We start from the raw sequence: 21,572 nt of genomic DNA on the forward strand, positions 1-21,572 counted from the left end.
TTTTAAATAAACATCCTTCATGGTAAATGGGTTCCTTTCAGACCAGAGAAACACAGAACAGTTTTGGAAGAGAAAAAGCAAAAGAAATAGTTCCCAAAGTAGGAACAGATTGTATAGCACAACAATAGGAATACCACACTATGTAGTTTCCTTATTAGGAGACTTTTTAGGTACTTTATTAGGAGACTTTAAATACATTCTCCTACTTTTCATTGTGGCAGATTATGTAATAATAATTAAGGTAATTTGGTTAGTCCTCTCCAGGGAACTTCCTTGTAGTTACTCTGATTTTATTTCTATTTGTATATATAAATATATATGAAATGTCTTTAGGCAAAGAATTCTATGCACTTTTCCATTGTAACTATTATCATGATATGGAATAAAATTTTTGTTAAAAGAGCATTTTAAGTATTCTTTTTAACAAAAGGAAAAATAAAATGTCAAGGAGGTATTTTTTTTCTTAGTGATCTAGACTGATCATGAAAAAGAACTTATAATAGTAACTTTATAAAATGCAAGAGTCTATTTAAAGACAAGTGAGTAAAATCACTTATATGTTATTGTTATTATTCTAATATAGCCATTTAAGTTTCCCTTTCTACTCTTAAACAAGGTGATATGGTTCCTAGCAGTTTGTGTACTTCACCTTTATTTTCTACTGCATTTTGAGCTTTTGTAAATACTTGAAATTTATATTGATATTTCTCATTGAATACTTTTCAGACTTGAGAATGTATGGGTGAATTTGTGTGCAAATTGAAGAAGTCCAAAATGCTTTTCACTGCAACCCAATCTCCACGCTCCCAGATGTCAAATGACAGCTTTGCTTCCTCTCTTAGGCGATTTCACACTTGGAAACAGCTCACACAGCTGATGATAAAAAGTGAAACATAGAAAAAACATGCTGAAACTATCTGCAAAATTCAGTTTCAGAGCATGACATTTATTTACAATCACCACTCACTCTTCTAACCTGACTTTATCAAATAATCCATGAATATATTTTTTGGTGTAGTTTCCCTTGTCCTCCATAAACATGCCTTACACTTGATTTGTTTCTTGTTAAGCATGGTGCTCTGTGTGATAGTTATATTTGATCATTAGAGTTAGGACTCAGACCATGGATGGCTTAAAATATTATGAGGCCATCACAAAGTTAATATTTAGATGTTTAGATAGAATTGAGAATTACCAAACCAGGTATTTGTTCTACATCAGCCTTTACCAGTCGTAAAATGGATTTGTAGAGTATAAATAAGGCCATAAATGTCGAATCATCTAACACCCTTTTTATACAAAATTCGGTTAAAATTCAAGCTCATCTTATTAAGGCAAAAAAATTTTTTCCTAAAGATTTTTCATCTAACATTAGTGGGGTTAAAAGACTTATTTCATTTGCAAGACTTTCTGAGTATATATTTTTACTCGCTTTTAGAGTTTGTAGTTACAGAGTATTATATGAGGAAATTATGAAAGCTAAGAAAGTTTTTGAGTAGGGTGAGAATTAAATGCTAAGATTCACAACAGGTAAAATTGCTGTAAGAAGAAGATTATTTAGATCTGAGAATTTATGGGTCCTGGGTAATTTTACCCAAGTATGAGGAAACCAATTTTAGAAACAGGAATTTGACAGATAAAACAAAATAATATAAATGTATATTTTTAAATAATAATGACAGAACCAAGAAACATGGCAATAACCTTGATGTCATCTCTCTTTTTTTTCTGCAGAAGAGGAAGAAGAAAAATGCAAGGGGGAGCTATAGAAATAATTTTAAAAGAGGGGAAATATTTGTGGTTAATATTTAAATATTGTATTTTAAACAGTACCTCTTTTGCTGCATTCACCCTTAAGCAAAATTTTGACAGTAGCTCTCTTGTACATAGTAGATATTTTAATGTTTTCTTTAACTGATTAACAAATACTCTGAATCCTTTGACTTTAGTTTTTATTGTCATATAAATCAAATCTAATTCTTCTTCAGGAAAATTGGTAAATTTTCAAATTTGCCATGGAATAGTAAAAATTCTACACACGAGAAAAATTCTTCTATGCACTCTCTCTCTCTACCTATAAGCTAAAAGGGCTTCAGGCCTATTCAAGTTACACCTTGTCCAAGAAAGGCCCTTCTGATGGAAAGAAGATTAAAGGGTCACTTTAGGAGAGCTTGTTGATCCAGAACCCTGGAATCCATCCCTGGACAAAATGTATCCTGGTGCCCTCATAAATCCCCTGAAAGTATGCCTATTACCTTCACCTTTAGTTTAAGTCACTCAATATTGAAACGAATCTATTCTGAAATCATACTTCTCATATTAGGCCAGAATGTGATTTGTCTGTAGTGGGTATGAGACAAGGTAATCAGAGTTCAGTCCCTGTTATTTGGCACCTTAGTGAATGATACATTAGCACATCCCAAGAGAACTTTTTCAGCCATTACCAACTAGAGTATTTGTAATGGTAAGCGTATTGATGTTTTTATACAGAAGAGGCAAAATGCAGTATCTCATATACTGTACATTTCATATACTATCAGATATTATTGGGGCAGAGAGGAGGATTTACCTCAAGCCTTAAATTATTAAAGGAAAGTAAATTTTAACCTCTTAATTTACTCTGAACCTTTTTTCTTTAAAATGTAGGACAAATAGAAGACCACAAGTCTAGATAATTGTGGCTTGAGTATTAGCTGGAGTATAATCCTTCCTGTCTAAATTGACTTTGGTGGCTATTCAGTTAATTTGCCTTACCACCATGTTATTATAAAGAAGAAAGTGAAGTATCTTCTACCTCTGATGTTTAATAAAGATGTAATGCTGAGTCTTAGACATTAGGTACCAGAGCGATTGATTAGCTATGATTAGCTACTTTGACCAAATCATCAGTTTGAATCTTCCTGAAGTAACCAGGGGTTACTTTTAGAAAGCAATTATTTACAAATACTTCCTTCAAATAAATGTTTAAAAATACTAAAATTTTTTTTTAATTAATGTTAAGGCAAATAGAATCCTGAAACTCCTTTAATAGCAGTGCATGTAGCTCTGCCTGCTAATACCATAGCAGAGCAGAAAGAGAGAGTGAACAGCGTTTGTCATTTTCACAATTTTCAGTTAGCATTTCTCTCATCAGTCAGCTTTAATGGTTTTGCTTGGGTAACAGTGTGACACCTGATGGGTGTTCAGAATGGCGTTGTGATATGATCAATGGAAAATGGAGCATGGTGTTGGTTTTTTTCCCTACTAGAAATGCAGGGTGAGTGTGCAATCAAGATTGTATGGAGCTTAGAATTATAATTACGATCAGTCAACAAGAAGTCATGTGGTAGTTACCCTGTTTCCTATTTTATTTCACAAGAAAATGGTATAGTAGTGATACCTATAAACTTCCTTGAACAAGTGATTCTTGGCTCTGGAATGTTAAGTTAATTCAAGAAGTTTTGACTCAAGTTGGGAAATCCTGGCATGCAAGTTCAGAATGTGGTTGCCAGGCTACCACAACACCAGGAAATTCAGAGTGGGTGGTGGGAGAAAAATTAGAATTAGGTATTTTATTAAGCCTAGCCTAAACTAGCTGAGTGCAGTCTGTACTTCCTTCCAATTTTGACAATGCAGTAGGCCAGGATTTCAGGTAATTGAATTACCTGCAACTGAATTAATAATATGGTGGTAACAGGAAGCAAGAGTGGAGACTAAGATGAGCCAAGAAAGCAAATCTCTGAAAGGTGGAGCAGCACCACAACTTCCCATCACCTTGTGGCAGAGAAGCAGACTCTTCTCCCTGGCAAGTGCCAGTCTCTGTCATTGTTCTTCTATGGATATATGCCAACTAATTAGAGTAATGAGGTACTGGGAACTTTAAATGGTTCATATATCCCACTCACCAAATGTAGCATTCAAATAATCAATTCAGTACAACGTTTGAGGATTTTATGAAATGTAGAACTGATGATTGGGGGCAGCTAATGTTTTCTGAAATAATATAAGAAAAAAAGAAGCAAAGTGCCCATTTGAAAGGATGGACTAGGAAATGAAAATTAAAAACCCTCGTAAATATATCACACAGTAAGAATTAAGTAAGAATTAAGATCTTAAGTTTCATCTGTCCTAATTACCTCATTTCAAATGTAGTGTCTCCAAACACTGTTGCACATTCAGACTTTTAAACCTGAAACTTCTAAACTTTAATAGTTTAATTTGTATGTATTGGAGGATCAAAATAACCTGGAATTAAATGAAATTTTATTTGATTATAGTTGATAATGGCTTTCAGTTGCAGCATTTTGCCTTATTGTTTTTGGAAACTTTAAAACAGCATTTTGTCTTAACTGTTTTTGGAAACTTTAAAAAAGTTGTCTCTGTATCTAAAATAAGAATATATTGAGAAAACCTAGGTAATATAGTTGTCCTAAAAATATGCTTTAATTAATTTGGTTTTGATAACATTTTTTAGAAATCCCTAACTGATGCTAATTATTTCACCAGATCACCAACCAGATATTATAGCCAATTTATAAACTTGAAGCACATTTCTTATAAGTATATGTCTAGATTCCTTAAATTCAGCAGGGCAAAGGAAAACCTTGTGTTATCTCCCAGTCCTGGCTTCTTTGTGCTCCCAGGTTTTTAAAATTTTTTCCTTCATGTAGCACGTCACCTGTGCCAGAACAAATTTGAGTACCCAGAAGCAGTTGTTGGCACTCTGCAAAAGGAAGCATTGTAATATATCTACCTCATGACTTTTAAGTCACCATCATTTCTTGCCTGGAGTGTTGGAATCATCAGTGACTGACTTCCATCCTCATTTCTAATGTGTTCTTCATCCAGCAGCCAGAGTATGATTTAAATATTTTGACCTTTCTGGCCTATATCATATAAAAGTTCAGAAAGACTTGATGGAGATCTCTATGCTTGAGGGGATTTAAAGAAAACAAATATGATGAGGCCTTTTTAGGTGGGTTGAATGCCTTAAATGGATAGTGCTACAAAATATAAAATTGCTATATTTATTCAGCAAACATTTATTAAGTGCCTCCTGTGTCCCAGATAGCATGCCTAGGAGCCAGAAATAAAAGACACAGTTGGTATAATTTCAACAATTATTTTAAAGATTTATATAAAAAGACGACTGAAACAGAAGGCATATACTGTTGGTTAACTAGGGCATTAATAGGCCTTCATAGATGAACACTTGTGTTTACAGAATGGTAATTTACTGGGCTAACAAAAGACATGTGTAGTTGTCCCTCTTCCCAGTTTAGGTCCTTATATTGCTGGATGCAAAAAAATGCTTTCTTCTGTGTTTCTTCCTCTTTGCTCTTTAGTCATCAGCTGTAGTGGAAGACTAATGCTCAACCCCTGCATAGAAAATCTTTATACACAGCAAGATCTGGTCAGAGAAATTGACTAGGATTTTGTCATTCTGGTCCCTTGCAATTAACAACGGATGCTTCAGGGAAAGATTGTCTGTGTAGGAACACGGTAGCAGTGTTTCATGTCCTGGGTGACATGGAATGCTTACTGCAGAAGTAAGACCGTGTTCTTTTCCCTAGTCCAAGTATGTCACTAATGACAGATTTTTTTATTTTCTGTAGTCTGAAGTCTCCCAATGAAGTCTGATTCCCTTGGAAGGAAGTTAACAAATCTGGGCCGTTTGTAACAACGGTCTAAATCTTATTGCACCCTTACAGGATTTATGGAAAATTTAGGCATTTCACTTTTCTTTCTGATACCGTGAAAGTTATACATAATGATTATTTTAAGGTTTATAAGAATTTGGCTTAATTCTTATATTATCACTGGAGATCTAGAAGTTTAATGTATTTTTGTTGCTTTGGTTTCCTCTCAAAAGGGAGAGTTGGAATTCTTAAGCTCAGATAATTAAAGTCAACTTTCTTATTTTTTTGCGGGGGTGGGGTGAGCTTAGCATTTGGCATTTGAAGATTTATTTACTTCCCCCTTCAAATGAAAGTTTACTTAACTGAACTTTCTAAATTTAAACTAAGTTTACTTACTTACTAAACTAAGTTTACTTACTTAACTAACTGATTATCATCTTAATGTGTTATATGGGTCTGCGGCTTTAAAATTTTCCCAAAGTTCTGACATTTGGATATTATTTATGTGACACATTCTTCCAGCATCTAGATGTTGGTTGAACTTTGTATATTATCTAAACACTTCATTTGCAACAGTTACTACTATTTTGACTTTTTTAATATAATTTTTTTAGTTAGGGAAGTTCTAGGTTTACAGAAATATTGTGCAGAAAGTTCCCCACTCTCACCCCATTATTAATGCCTTGCGTTAGTATAATACTTTTCTTACAATTGCTGAAATAAATTATAATTTTACTGTTAATTATAGTCTATAGTTTAAATTAGGGCACACCTAATAGTGCAGCTTTTCGCGTTGTACAATCCTATGGTTTTGTTTTCTAAAAATTTTTATTCTAATAATAAATACAACCTAAAATTTCCCCTTTTAACCATATTCAAATTTATAATGCAGTGCTATTATATTACATTCACAATGTTGTGCTACCATCACCACTGTCCATTATCAAAACTTTTCCAAACTTTTTTGTACCAATTAAGCATTAATTCCCCATTCCCTACCCCCAACCCAACCACAGGTAACCCATACCCTGCTTTTTGACTGTGAAATTGCTTATTCTAATTATTTCATATTAGAATATATAATATTTGTCCTTTTGTGTCTGGCTTATTTCACTCAACACAATGTCTTTAGAGTTCGTCTGTGTTGTCGCATTTATCAGAATTTCATTCCTTTTTATGGCTGAATAATATTCCATTGTATATAAATGCCACAATTTGTTTATCCATTCATATACTGATGGACACCTGGGTTGCTTCTGTTTTTTGGCAATTGTGAATAATCCCACTGTGAACATTAGTGTTCAAATATCTGATTGAGTCCCCACTTTTAACTCACTTGGGTGTATACCTAGAGATGGTAAGTCTTTTCCTTACTTAACTTTATAAGGAAACACCAAACTGTCTTCTACTGTAGCTGTTCCACTTTTTTAAACTTTTTTTTTAATTGGGAAATATATATACAAAGAAAAGAAAGAAAAATCAATAATTATTTTTCAAAGTACACTTCAACAAGAAGCTAAGGAACAGATTTCAGAGTTTGTTATAGGTTACCATTCCACTATTTCAGATTTTTCCTTCTAACTGCTCCAAAACACTGGCCTAAAAGAATATCAGTATAGTGATTCAGCAGTCATACTCATTTGTTAAATCCTATTTTCTCTGTTATAACTCCTCCTCCACCTCCTCCTTTAATCCTTCTCCCAATCTATGGGGATCTTTGGGGGATGCCCATTCTGACTTTTTCATGTTGACAAGGGCTGTCAACAATAAAGGATAGGGGGATGTGATTAGTTGATAATCTTGGAGAGGCTGGTTCCTCTGGGTTTCAGAATTTATCTGGCCTAGGAAAGTAAACTTAGTACATGAAACTTTAAGAGTCTCAGTTAGAGCCCTAGGTGTTCTTAAGAGTTAAAAGGAGTGATATTGGTTGGGGTCTGGCAAACCATGGCTATTAGTAATATCTAGCTGAAGCTTGTGTGAGAGTAGCCTCCAGAATAGCCTCTTGACTCAATTTGATTTCTGTCAGCCACTGATGCCTTATTTATTTATACTTTTTTTCTCCCTTTTGATCAGGAAGGTGTTGTCAATCTCATGGTGTCAGGGCCAGACTCATCCCTGGAAAACATGTCCTACGTTGTCAGAAAGACTTTCACCTCAGAATGTCATGCTTCACATGGTGGGGGAGGGGTGGTAATGATTTTCCTTGCAGAGTTGGGCTTAGAGTAAAAGAGGCCACATCTGAACAATGAAAGAGGTTTCCTGGAAGCAACCCTTAGGCCTCAATATAGGTAGTCTTAGCTTCTCCACTACAGAAATAAGCTTCATTAGGGTCAGCCTCAAGATCAAAGGAGTTGGCCTATTTTCTTGGGCACCCCCAGTGTTTGAGAGAATACCCAGGGTTTCCCAGATGGGAAAGTTTAATAGTTCCATATTTTTTTTTCTTCAGTCCCTCAAAGGACTCTACCAATACCCCTTAGTTATTGGCCCACCATAGTCTGAGATATATCCTGGTATTACATTAAGCTATCTGGGCTCCCTGAGTTTGGGCTGTTTAAATAAGCTATCCACACAGGTTGATTTAGATTGTGTGTTACAGAAAATTTAGGTTCTAGACGCAGTAAATCTCTCTGCCTTTGGTCTCACAAGTAGGTGAAGTTTTAGCGTACAAAAACTGTCATTTTCAGCTGCACCATTTCTATTTTCACCAACTATGAATGAGTGTTTGCCACATCCTCTCAAACACTTATTTTCCTTTTTTTTTTTTTTTTTAAACAGTAATCATTCTAGTGGGTGGTGAAATGGTATTTCATTGTGGTTTTGATTTGCATTTCCCTTATGGCTAATGATATTCATGTGCTTTTGGCAATTTGTTTATCTTTGGAGAAATGTCAGTTAAGTCTTTTGCCCATTTTTTAACTGAGTTGTCTTCTTGTTGTTGACTTGTAGAATTTCTTTATAAAATTTTTATGTCTTTAATAGATGTCTTCATAATATCTTTATGAAATTCTGGATATTAAGCCATTATTGTATATGTGGTTTCCAAATATTTTCTCCTATTCTATAGATTGTTTTTTTACTTTCATGGGAAGTCTTTTTTGCACAAAAGTTTTAAATTTTGCTGAGGTCCTATTTAGGTCTTTTTTCTTTTGTTGCTCATGCTTTTGGTATAAAGTAGAAGAAACCATTGTGTGACACATTTGTTAAAGATGCTTTCATTTGCTGAGGATTTTTTCTTCAAGAAGTTTTATAGTTTTGGTTCTTATATATAGGTCTTTGATCCATTTTGAGTTGTTTCTTGTATATGGTATAAGGTTACTATTTTGCATATGGGTATCCTGTGTTCCCAGCATATGGGTATCCTGTTTTACCATTTGTTGCAGAAACCATTCTTTCCCAGTTGAGTGAACTTGGCACCCTTGTCAATAATCTGACCATTGATTGAGGGTTTGTTTTGAAACTGTTTTATTCCACTGGGCTGTATATCTGCCCTTGTACCCATATACCATGCTATTTTAACTTTTTTTTTTTTTCCCCTGAATGGGTAGGCTTTGGAAATTGAACCCAGGTCTCCGGCATGGCAGACGAGAACTCTGCCTGCTGAGCCACTGTTTCCCATCCAATACCGTGCTGTTTTGATTACTCTGGTTTTGTAATACATTTTCAAATTGGAAAATGTGAGTGCTGTAACTTTGTTTTGCTTTTTCAAAATGACTTTGGCTATTTGGTGCACCTTACCCTTTCATATAAATCTAATGATTGGCTTTTCCATTTCTTCAAAGAAGGCTGATGGAATTTTGGTTAGGATTGTATTGTATCTGTAAATTGCTTGGGTAGAATTGATATCTTAACAATATTTGTCTTCCCATCCATGAACATGGAAGGTTCTTCTGTTTATTTTAGTCGTCTTTGATGCTTTTTAGCAGTGTTTTCTAGTTTTCTGTTTGACAGTCCTTTACATTCTTGGTTAGATTTTTTTCCCTAGATATTTGATTCTTTTAGTTTCTCTTGTTAATTGAATTCTTTTTCTTGAGTTCCTCTTCAGATTATTCACTACTAGTGTATAGAAACACTACCAATTTTTGTGTGTGGAACTTGTACCCTGGCCACTTTGCTGAATTTGCTTATTATCTCTAATAGCTTATCTGTGGATTTTTCAGAGTTTTCTCTATTTAAATCATGTCATCTGCAAATGGGAGGGTTTTACTTCCCTCTTTCCAGTTTGGATACCTTTTATTTTCTTTCCTAATTGCTCCACTTAGAACTTCCAGTATAAAATTTTGAATAACAAGGCGACATTGAGCCACCATGTCTTTTTCCTGATGCTTTCTATCTTAAATATGATGCTAGCTGTGTGTTATTTATATATGTCATTTATCATGTTGAGGATTCGTTGACTTTTTCTTTTTTTTTTTTTTGCCATGGGCAGGCTCTAGGAATTGGACCTCTTAATAACAGTTCACATTCTCAAGTTTGAGAATGAAAAGAAATGCAGCTTCTAAGATAGTATATGTTAAATAAAGTAAAGTTAAACAGTTTAAGAATATTTATGTATTTAAATTCTTGTTCTAAATTAACATAGAATTTCTCCATATGTGAAATTCTCTTTTAAGAAAAATCTGAACTTTCTATGTTTTCTGCCGTGTCCTTCAAAAGAACATACTGCCAGAAGAAGGTTATGGAATTGTTCCTGGAGATTTTTGAAATGTGGATGGGCAACTATATTATTAGTTTGAGTAAGGTAAAGAGAAGAATGAGATGCTCTGTGTGTATCTCCTTTAATAGAAAAGCTGGGGAATAGAAACAAGTGATGCCACTAGTCTGGATGTATGCCTTAACAAAGCTATCAGAGAACTAAATGTGGACTAGTATTCTCTTATTAGTCAAACATCAGTAATGTCACTTAAAGAAAACTAAATTTTGAATTTGGGTGTTTAAGGCACTAAAATTGCTAAAAATGTGAAATGATTTCTTTTTATAAAACCTTATAGAAAGGTTGGTATTCATTTAAAGCTTAAATTTGATCTGCATTTTCTAGCTTTCTCGATTTTCTGTACGATTTCTAGTATAGTTTTAGTGCTGTCTTTGATTTTTATTTTTGAAGTACGTCTTTGACAAATTTATGTGGTTTAAATTGTATAGTTCTGGAAGGCAGGGCCTGTGCCGAAATATATGTCATGATTTTAATAATGCTGGAATCACATGGTCTCTCTAGTGTCTTTCAGGCTTCTTCAAGTATGAGAGTGTTTACTTTGCTTTCTCTTCATTTCCCTTATTGACATAGACATTTTATGGTTGCCTAAGTCTAAGCCTTCTAATTTTTTGCTCTTTTATTTTTCAGGAGCTGTGCTTATTATAGTTACAGTTTGTGGTTCAGATTAAACACAATAATTTTTGACTATAAGAGGAGGATTTAATAAGCTAGCTGATTGTCATAAGGACTACAAAACTCTATTTTATGTCCTTGCAAACTCTCTGACAATATGGGTTACCAAGGCAGCATTATTTTTCTGAAAAATATTGTGGCTTGTAGAAGAGTATTCTATGTGAGTAAAACAAAGGTGGAGAAAACACTTTTTATGATGTTTTACCTTTATTTTACTTAAACTTATTTATTCACTTGTAAAATCTGATAGTTTGAATCATTAGCACGAATCAGTAAGATTCTATATTGTGGCTAGCATATCAGATTTGATAATGCTAAAATGAAAGTTCTAAAATTTTACTCAATTGTTCTCATATATTTGGTATCCTTAAAATTTTTGGAATGAGTTGAAATTTAATGCTGGAACTGATCGGTGTCCATTATATTAAAAGATGATAATGATTAGATTTAGTGACACTTAATTCTTTTGTTTGCCACCAGGTGATTAATCTCTTAGGGAAAGGGAAAGGGAAAGAGTAACTGTATAAAAAGGAGCAAATTAGGAAGAAGATCAAAGAGTGCTAGCTCATTTTAGCATAACCCCACTCTTTGGGCATCTTAAGTTAATGGAGGGAGAAGTTATGAGAAAGGCTCATGAGTGCTTTTGAAAATACTTTCAGGATCATAAAATTACAGATTATGAGGTAGAAAGAATGTTAGAGATCTGGCTATCCTCGTTTTCAGAGGAGTTCAGTAACTTATGCAACCAAGCTCAACCACCAGCATAACTTTTTGCTGTCATCAATTCTCTTTGAATTTTTGTGAGAATAACCTGATAATTTGATTATTTTCTTAGAAAATAGTTATTTTTTTTCCTCCAGATCACTTAATGCCTATAGTATCACTATAGATAGTACCACAGTAGAACAAAGGTACTATTTTATCCAGCCTGGAAATTGAAGCTGTAGAATGTGGTGGTAGGGAAGAGGGCGTGCACAGAAATTCACACTTCGCATTTTATGGGAAATATATTTTGAAAATTGGTTTAAAAAACAGTTGTAGAATTTATCCTTTAAAATGGTTTATATATTTTTTCCCAGGATTTATAAAATTCTGGATAGGAGTTTAGAGCAATATTTCAGCTTCCCTATGTTATATTTTAAAATAGTCTCATATATTTATTTGGTATTTCTTTGCATTCCCTACTTTGATGTCAGGCACATATATCTGACTTTTCATCTGATGGTTGTAGTAGTTATCATGTCGCTGTACATATAAGTCAGTACTCTTGTTTTATGCTTAAATTTTTGTATAGATTTTTCAAGTAAAACCATTTTTATATGGTAGTTCTAATTTTGATAGCCACACAACCTCAAGCTTCTTTTCTGCAATGCAGTCTAAAAGTGTGTCTTTAAATTTTTTAGTCTAAGCATTTCTGGTCCTTAAGGAATGTTGAAAGGACAGCTACGATACCTACATTATGATTATTTAAAAAAGTTTTTGTTTTAAAACCCTTAACGAAGAAATTCCACAAGGACTTGCTGTCCACTTACTGTAATGTTTAAGCTTCTAAGCTGTTAGAAATGTCTTCTTTATCTATTACCTGAATATAAAACTCTTTGTTCTAGCATACAGCTATCTTATCTGTGAAAATCCAGAACAGTTGGTCACTAATGCTTCCTTATCATGTCAGATTCATGTTATTTAATGAGGTCCTACTTAATATGCCATTTTGAAGAGTTTCAAGCCACAAGGTGAAGAGGATAAGTTTAAAACTTGTGCAGTGTCTATTTTTCAGGTTTCCATGAAAAAAAAAAAGTACTTTTTTCACAGTTGTTATCCTTCTTTAGTAACCCAGACAAATTAAAGATGACATTCAGCATATCTGCCTTCTTATTTTCGGAAGCAATTTGGCTTCGATTGGGATCAGCACTCTCTTTAGATCTGAGAAAGAGCTTAACTGATGATATCAGAGAGGTGGAAAGAAAGAAAGAATGAGGGAGAGGAAAAAGAAGCAGGCTTTTAGTGGAAGGATGAAGTGATGGGCAAGGAAAGATGGAAAAAGAAATGGGGAGTAAAATAATTAGAATACAGTTGTCAGTACTAGAGTGCCACCAAAAATTGTCACTTGATAGATGCTGGACTAGATAGAGAGCTGACTTAAGAATGGGAAAGTAAATTGGCTGTAGGGCTTCCTTGGGTTTCTTGCTGCTTTTCTCTGTTGTCTCACAGATTGGGGCTCATCAGACATTGTGGCTATCCACATCTGAAGCAATATGTTGGTCATTGTCTACCTGTTAAATACTCTGGCAGGAATTGCCAGAGATTTCAGAGCAGCTTAAAATCAGTCAACCTAGTCCTTCGACTCCTTAGTTGAATAAGTTCACAGAAACCAATAAGTGAATATACCTTTTCTGTTCTCATGAAATGCCTCTGATACTTTTCCTGATGTAGAAGTGATAGGGAATTGATCCCCAGGGATACCAATGGAATATGACCCTGAAGTTTCTTTGAAGTCTTTTTATCTTGCAAACCCATGTAAATTTTACATCCTGTTCCATAATAGATCTGTGTTTCTTTTAGTAGTGAAATAATATCCCAACCCCTCCCACACATACCCAAATCTTTGAGGCTTTGAGGCTCAAATCGAAGATTTGATTCAAATCTTTGAATATGCGCTGTGATTATCTTGTGGCTTCAAGACTTCCTATCACCTCATGAACATACTGACACATCTCACTTGAGGTGCACATTCTCAGCGGTGATATGGGAGAACAGGTATGACATGTAGCTTTTGATGGTTGAGGCCACACTGGTGATGGCACTTTGGACCTTTTGCTGAATCTAAAAGGTGCCTTTATAAATTGTGTTAGCCATTTGTTACATAGACCTATCTCAGCAATCCTCTGTTCAGTTCTAGCTGGGACCCTTCATGAGCAGAGAATTGGGCTGTGGTTTTAGTTGTGAGCTCCTCAGGGCATGTTGTTATACCGTATGAAACGATCTCATTAACTTTTTCCTTTTTTTATTATTTGCATGAACAGGCACTGGGTATTGAACCTAGGTCCCTAGCATGGCAGGCAAGAACTCTGCCACTGCGTCACCACTGCCTGCCCCATCTCACTAACTTTCAAAAAATTATTTATTGTGGTAATATATATATACAACGTATCTCATTAATTTTCACAATTTTTCTTTGAGCTGACTAGATGAAGATATCCCTCTTCTCCCTGGACACACAAACACAGTATTTTTCTTTCTTCCTCCAAAATCACTCTTCCAAAAAAGTTATTTATAAGGGTACTTGGAAATTTTAAATAATTCATGGGAAATGTTAAACACAGCTCCTTACATATAATAAGCAGTTAATAAATATTAGCTGCTATTTTGTTGTTGCATCTGTCGTTGTTGGATTGTGTGTTGTGTGCAAAGAAACATACTTAGAAAGTGAGACTTGATGACACATTCAAAGCAGATGGCTGATCAACAATTTTGGGTCTTGAATATAATACTAATGAACAGGTATTATAAATATAAAACTAAGAAAAATATGCTGTTTGCCATTTAATTAAAGAAAGTGGAATAACTGAAATTCTTGAGCCATAAAAAAGTGAAATCATTAACTATACTAGTAGGAATAGTGATTTTAGTTTCACACCATTCAACAGTGTAGCCAGAGCGTAGAATTCTATGGAGGAATAGTGCCTAGCATACTGCTTCGTTTATGCTGCTTGATGTATGTTGAATGAATTAATTAATCTGATAGACTGGTACCCTAATATGAAGGGTAGGTTATATACAAGCCTGATTACTGAAGGCATTTAGATGTTATTTAATAGTGAGAAACCATTTAAGAATTTTGAACAGAGAAATGGTGTAACTCATTGTCTGTGTTAGACTGGAAAGAAATGTGCCAAAGGTTCTATTTGATGATGGGACTGTGGTAAATTTTCTTTTTTTTCTTTTTACGTTTCTGAAGCATCTAAGAACACACATCCTTTCTAAAGCTTCTAGAAACACATTTTTGAAGGAACAGTAGTTCTCTATGAGGAAGAAGGGAATGGAAGAGGCTTAGTATATTTGAATCTGGGACCGTAAGCAAGATGTATTTTCAAAGAGTATATATGGTATTATCCTTCCTAAGAATCACTATTTAAGGAACTCCTTGAGTATCACAATGATTTGAGCCAAATGTAACCAAGAACCAGAACCCTCATGTTCTGGAGAAGACCAGGAGAATTCTTCAAGGTCCATAACCCACATCTCCTGATGACTAGTCAATTGTTCTTTTTAATATGCAGTACATTAAAGTTGTGGGGGATACTTTGTAGGCAACAGACTTTTAGGGAAGATTGCCCACATATAGCCTCATCTTCACTTTCATGTCAACTTATTAACCTTTAAAAAATTATAAGTTAACAAGTATAAAAGTTAATATATATATAATTAAACTTATTTATGTAGTTCTCAGTTTTTCAAATATGCAACTATTTTGTAAATGCAAATGGTGAGGAATCTATCAGTCATTCACACAGTACTTTGAATGAATTCAATATCTGTCTTCTTTTTACCACCTACTAAGAGCAGCTATAGTCAGAGAATGGAGGTTGTGATTTGGCATGGGGAGGATAGACTGGGTGGGCACCAGAATGCAGGAATGTAGGTCTGAGTGGGCAATCCAAAACTGGGAAGAAGAGGGAGGCTTGTGGATAAGGAAGAGAATTTCTGAAATGGAGCAAATTCAGTATTTTGCATAGAATGGCTTTTTAAAACTTTTCTCGTCCACATGGTCTTTGCTTTAAGACTTAAAGTTGCAACTATTTTATGAATTTTTTGGTTCCTCCACACAGTAAATTTACTAAGCATTTGTCAAATGGCTGGGCTCCTAAGCGCCACTTCCACTCACTACTTTCCAAGTTCCAACCCAACTACTTATAAACCTTGAGAACATTATTGTTGTGAATTGTGGTGTACCTGTAGTCCCATAATAAGTGGCCTAGTGACTAATTGAATGCCATTAGGAAAGGACAAGGAGACATCAAACATGACTACAGGGCTGAAATCCTCAAAAATGATGAAATAAGTAGTTGTGGTGACTCATGGAGGTCCAAAGATCTCATATTGGGTTTCAGGAACTTGCTCTGGTGAGAGCAGGAGATAACACAGATGGAATTGTAATTATCTGTACATAAACTAGAAGCCTTATCTCAGCCAATGATTTTAGTTGTGTTTTAAAACATCGTTCTAGCTGTACTTCTCAGGTAACAAAATGGGTAGATATGCATTTCACATTGTCCTTCCTAAGTCAAAAGCAATACTATAGGAGAGGGAAGATGATGTTTTAAACTAAATATGATTTCTGCTATAAATTTGCTATATGACATTGGATAAGGCATTTCACCTTTCTGGTTACTAACTTGTAAGTAAAAGATAATTAATATTGGGCTGGATGATTTTTGACATTCCTTTTGAGCCTAAGGAGTCTTTGTTTCTAAAACTAAAAAAATTACCTTGAGTAGAATTGACTGTCCTTTCTCAAATTCAGAAAATTAGCAAAATGCTGATCTAGTAAGTTCATGTAACTGTTTTAAGTATAGCATCTTGAAGGTGTCCCTCTATCAACTAAAGAACAAAATGTCTCAGTTTAATATATGGCTGTGTCAAAAAAAAAAAATGCATCCACAGTAGGTGACCAAAAGGATAAGTAACTTTCAGGAATTTTGAAAGCCCAGTAGAATTTAGTATATGCTCTCTCAGCATTAAAAAGGTCACCTTGCTAATAAATGTTAATTTTGAAAATTTAATTGACCTTTGGAATTTTAATATTAACCTTTTTTGGTGTGTTTAGAGGTTGGAGCAATCACGGAAGAAACCGAAGCCTGTGATTGGTGGAGTTTGGGTGCTGTCCTCTTTGAACTTCTCACTGGCAAGGTATGCAGTGACCTGGACATAAATTTACCCAGATGCTACCTAGATTTCAGATGCTACCTAGATTTCAAATTTAGAACATTAGCCTTTGCCTTTATTTTTTAGATCAACTAAGTAAGAAAAGCTTTGTTACCAAAAACAGACAGAGATAAATGCAAGTTTATCAAGATTGTAGATTTTTTTTTTAAGTAGAATTGTATTACATTGAATACATTGGTTGTAAAATTGTTATGTGACAATATTAATAATACAGAACATTCCTTCTCTTCATTTGCTATAGTTCAGTTTTAACCAAATTAAATATGTAAGGTTAACTTAGGAATGTGTTAGAATTCTCTGGATGTTTTAAACATTTTGTTTGAAATCTGGAGGGAATTCTCATTTTAGAAAATTATGTAGACATTAAAAGTAAGTATATTTTTTCTCAATTCTGTAAAATTTTCCTATCCTAGTTTAAGGAGCGAATTTAAATTCTCTGATCAATAACTTTTAAGTGCAATGTTTGAGGCTAATAGGCTTCGATAGGGTTTTATGAAGATCTCCTCTTGGAAAGAAAACAGAAGAAATAAATAGTTATACTTTTAGTATAAGTAGTTCATGTACCTTAAAAATATAGATCATACTGACTTCCTAAGATTGTTGCAGAGTTCAAAAAGTGCCTTTACGCTTGAACATAAAGTACCATATATGTGTAAAGTTTTATTACCAACAAACTGCACACTTTGAACATTTTTTAAATTCATAGATAAATCCCTTTTTAGTTTGTATATGTAATTTTCTTATTCTCTGTATAACTAAGGGAAAAGGGCTAGTAGCATCAAAAGAGCTAGTAGCATCAGCATATCTCTTATGATCTGATCTCAGTGATTGCATTCCTTTCAGGTTTCAAAGTAAGAAATTCTGTAGACTCATAGCACTTATCCTACACTGCTTATGTGGCCCTGCATTGATTACTGTACCTCCAATTAAGTGGACTGTTGAGGTCCTTGTACTTGCTGTTCATAAATTCTGTGATGTAACAAAATGTGATGATATTTGGGATAAGAAGTATTACATGATTGATTATTTCAGACTCTGGTTGAGTGCCATCCAGCAGGAATAAATACTCATACTACTTTGAACATGCCAGAATATGTCTCTGAAGAGGCTCGCTCACTCATTGAACAGGTAATTGACCTCTTGGCCAAGTATATCAATCATGCAAATTAGAAGAGCTCATAACTCCAAAGCCTTAAAGAAATTAGTTTTGGACAAGAAAGATACCTTAAAGATTGCAAATTCAGAATTAATACTGTATATTTTTAGGTTTCTCTTATTATCAGAGTATTGGTGGGGTCAGAAAGGATAACTAAAACTTGGTCTTAATTTTTTTTTAACGCAGGCTAACATTTAGTCAATTCCATGTGCTTGTGTAAATATAAGATTTAAGTATTGCTTTTATATTCACAGGGACTGCCTTTTTTGCTATTACATTTTATAGTCACATATGACTTTTAAATCATATTTATAAACTCAGATTTGGGCTGCTCAGATTTCTTGGGAGAGAGGCATTAGAAAATCTTGTCCAGTTAGTCACTCCTTTAGTTTCATGCATGGATGGAACTTGAATTGAACACACTGTAATCAATTAGTACATTTTTGGTGGTTTTGAAGACATTATTAATAATGAAAATTTAATATCCCAGGGACAGGCTTAGAATTTTACTCAGCTTCTTAAATTGATTCCCCATATTCAAAATACTCCTTTGGTTTTCAATAGTGGGTCTCGCTGAATACACTGAGAGTTGCTACTGTTGTGGTATGATAGACTCACAGCAAATCAGTAAGAATTTTCAGGCCTGGGATCCTTAGAATGTTTATAAAAAACAGGTTATTTGTGAAAGAATAAGAACTAAAATTTCTGTTTAATGAAACATGAAACTTTTTTTTTAAGTCAGGGAAAAAAATGTTTCTTTTGAAAAAAGAAAAAGGGTAGAGGAGAATATATAAAGAAGAGAATTATCTGGTGTTCTTTTGAAGAGTAATTTTTAGTTCCATTCAGAAATATGATATGCAAAGCACACTGCTATAAACTTCAAAGATAAGACTCTGTACCACAAGGCAGAATTTGATGAAGGCTTTTAAAAGAGGTTTAAAAAATACCTTGGCAAATCAAGAAAAGGGGAGATTATGTGGCAATAGTATCAGGAAAGTTTTTGTGGAGTGGTATTTTTGCTGGGGATTCATCGGGATTTTGGCATCATAAGGTTGAATATATGAAGTAATTCCCTGCAAAGTCAAGGCTAGGAGCTCACGCAGAGATGCAATTCTAACTGAAGATCTGTTAAAAGCTAGGTAGAAGGTAGTTTGCCAAACAGTACCTTCTGCGTCTTCCCAGCAGACAGCACTCGTGGGCCACTTCTTCCTCTCAGGTCCACCTCTCCCCATCTAAATTGATTGGTTTGAAACCCAACCAGGTGAAAAGCTAGTCAAGCCTGCAGGTCTTGGTGTACACTAAACACCACCAACCACAGGGCTGGAGAGTGGGCAATGTGCACCTTGGTAAAGAACTCATTTGTGGGCGTGACTGGTTTTATGGTCCCCAGACTCCCATGTGGAATGATCCTGGGCTGTGTGACTGAGTATTTCAACTATCACTGCCCACAGCCAGCCCAGGAGGGCCTGGTGGTACAGCGCAGCTCACTCCCTTGTCCTTGCCTCTCCATCCGTGTACTCTGTGAGCACTCCAGGCCTTAGTGGAGAAAGGATAGAAGTGAGACACAGATAGTCTCTTTCTCTGGCAACTTGTCATAGCAGCTCAGATCTGTCTCCCACCTCCTCCTGAAGGGAGGGCTCCCCAGTCTTAGCCAAAACCAGGTACCCACAGCAGCTTCAGGGGTGCCACAGGGGGTAGGCATTGTGTACCTCAAGGACTCTATGCATAGTAAACCAAGTCTTCTGGCTTTTGGGTTACCCCCGAGAGCACCTGACTGAAGAGGTGAGAGGGAAGATCTCCCATATTGTTACAGAGGTGGGAGTGCAGGAGAATGCCACTCCTTTGGCACCTGCTGTAGCTTGTGTGTTGCAGCCTGCCTTAGGGGCAGTCTATACTGAATAAACTCACCCAGTTGAAGTTTCTCTGCTTTTTCATCCAGGTATTCCCTATATAATACAGAACTCCCTCTCTGGTTACTCGTACCCTGGAATCATTGTCTTGTTTCTTTTCCTGTCGCTTCTTTAGTTGTTCCATAGAGCAGAGGTGAGCTCAGTGTATTCTATTCCGCCACCTTCCCAGAAGTTGCTTTTAATTTTTTTTTAGAAAAGAACCTTTCTCTGTCATGGAATCATTTTACTTGATGGGTTGGTGGCTTGTTGGGTTGGAGAAGAGTATCAGCACTCAGACTGGCTCCTGCAGGAAGCGGTTGCGATGTAGCAGCTGTACTAGCCTGTGGCAGCTGTGACCCTCAGGATGTCTGCGGAGGAGGGTGGGGGAGGGGAGGGAGTACCTTGGAGCCTGTGCCAGGGTGACTGGGCACCTGAGGGAGCAGGCAGAGGTGTACCAATAAATGAAGGTGGAGACTCAGAGATAGAGGGAATGTGGAGAGACGGCGAAGGGGAAAAGAGACAGAGAAACAGGAAAGAGGAGAAAAGAGGAAAAGGGTACCAGGCAGCTAGGGGGCTACAGCGTTGCACTCACACTGGAGTGGTGACAGAGTCACTGCAGTGGCTCACACTGACCTGCAACCTCAAGACACAAAAAAGGGGGAAGGCAGGAGAGGAAGGGAGAAGTGAGCGGCGTCTCTATTAATTCTTTTTTTTTTTTGTATTAAGAACATTTAAAATTTTTATTGATCATTGTTTTTGGAAAACAAGCAAAATATTAAAGATGTTTATATATTAAAAACAAGTCTTATGAACAGGTATTTAATATGTTAACATTGGATTAATATATTAATAGAGCCAACCAGTGATGTTGTAAAGACAGAAGAGGTCTAATTTAGTTTCAAATAAAATATGAAACACTTGAATAAAATTTATTTTGCTCAGTCAAGTGAGATTTTGGAGAAGCTATGTGTATATTGTTATGATTCAAACCATGGTATTTCTTTTAAACATTTTTTTTTAAACAAATAGTGCTATGCTGTGTGATACAGTAGGTACTTGCCACATGTGACTATTTAAACTTTAATTAGTTAAATGCGATAAAATTTAAAATTCAGGTTCTTAGTCTAATTAGCCACGTCTCAAGTACTCAACGTCCACACATGCCTGGTGACTACCACAATGGGCAATGTAAATTTGTAGAGAATTTCCATCACTGTGGGAAATTATAATGGACAGAGCTGGTCTAGTAACATATAAGTAACCACATAATAAAGTTAAGTATATAAGTTTGGAAAATTCCATGTAAATATAAAGTTTTTATTTTTGTAAGCTTACTTCCAACTCAAGGAGTATTTCAGATACCAAAAATACAAATCAAACTTGAAATCTGCAAATAACTTGAACTATTCTAGCCTACGATGCAATTTTACTTTTTCTTATTTGCTCTATTACCAATACTTTGCAAAATTGTTTATGAAACTATATGGTGAAGCCACAGACTATTTTAGATGAATTAAACTGAGTAACTGTGGTTAAACTCTTCTCCCCTTCTGTGTGGTTTGAAAGGATGTGTGTCCCCT

At 35.1% G+C, this 21,572-nt stretch overlaps 1 protein-coding gene across 5 annotated transcripts in view; it reads left to right on the forward strand.

Moving 5' to 3' along the window:
- The window catches only part of RPS6KC1 (ribosomal protein S6 kinase C1), a 306,592-nt gene that overhangs the window by 273,311 nt on the left and 11,709 nt on the right, over positions 1–21,572 (forward strand). For all 5 annotated transcript variants that reach the window (XM_077157789.1, XM_077157793.1, XM_077157790.1 and 2 more), the window contains 2 exons: positions 16,829–16,911; positions 17,980–18,075. In XM_077157789.1, the coding sequence (XP_077013904.1) occupies positions 16,829–16,911; positions 17,980–18,075 (179 nt within the window). The remainder of the gene's footprint in view (positions 1–16,828; positions 16,912–17,979; positions 18,076–21,572) is intronic.

This window comes from Tamandua tetradactyla, chromosome 4 (assembly GCF_023851605.1).
Source record: "Tamandua tetradactyla isolate mTamTet1 chromosome 4, mTamTet1.pri, whole genome shotgun sequence".
NCBI classification, from domain to species: Eukaryota; Metazoa; Chordata; class Mammalia; order Pilosa; family Myrmecophagidae; genus Tamandua; species Tamandua tetradactyla.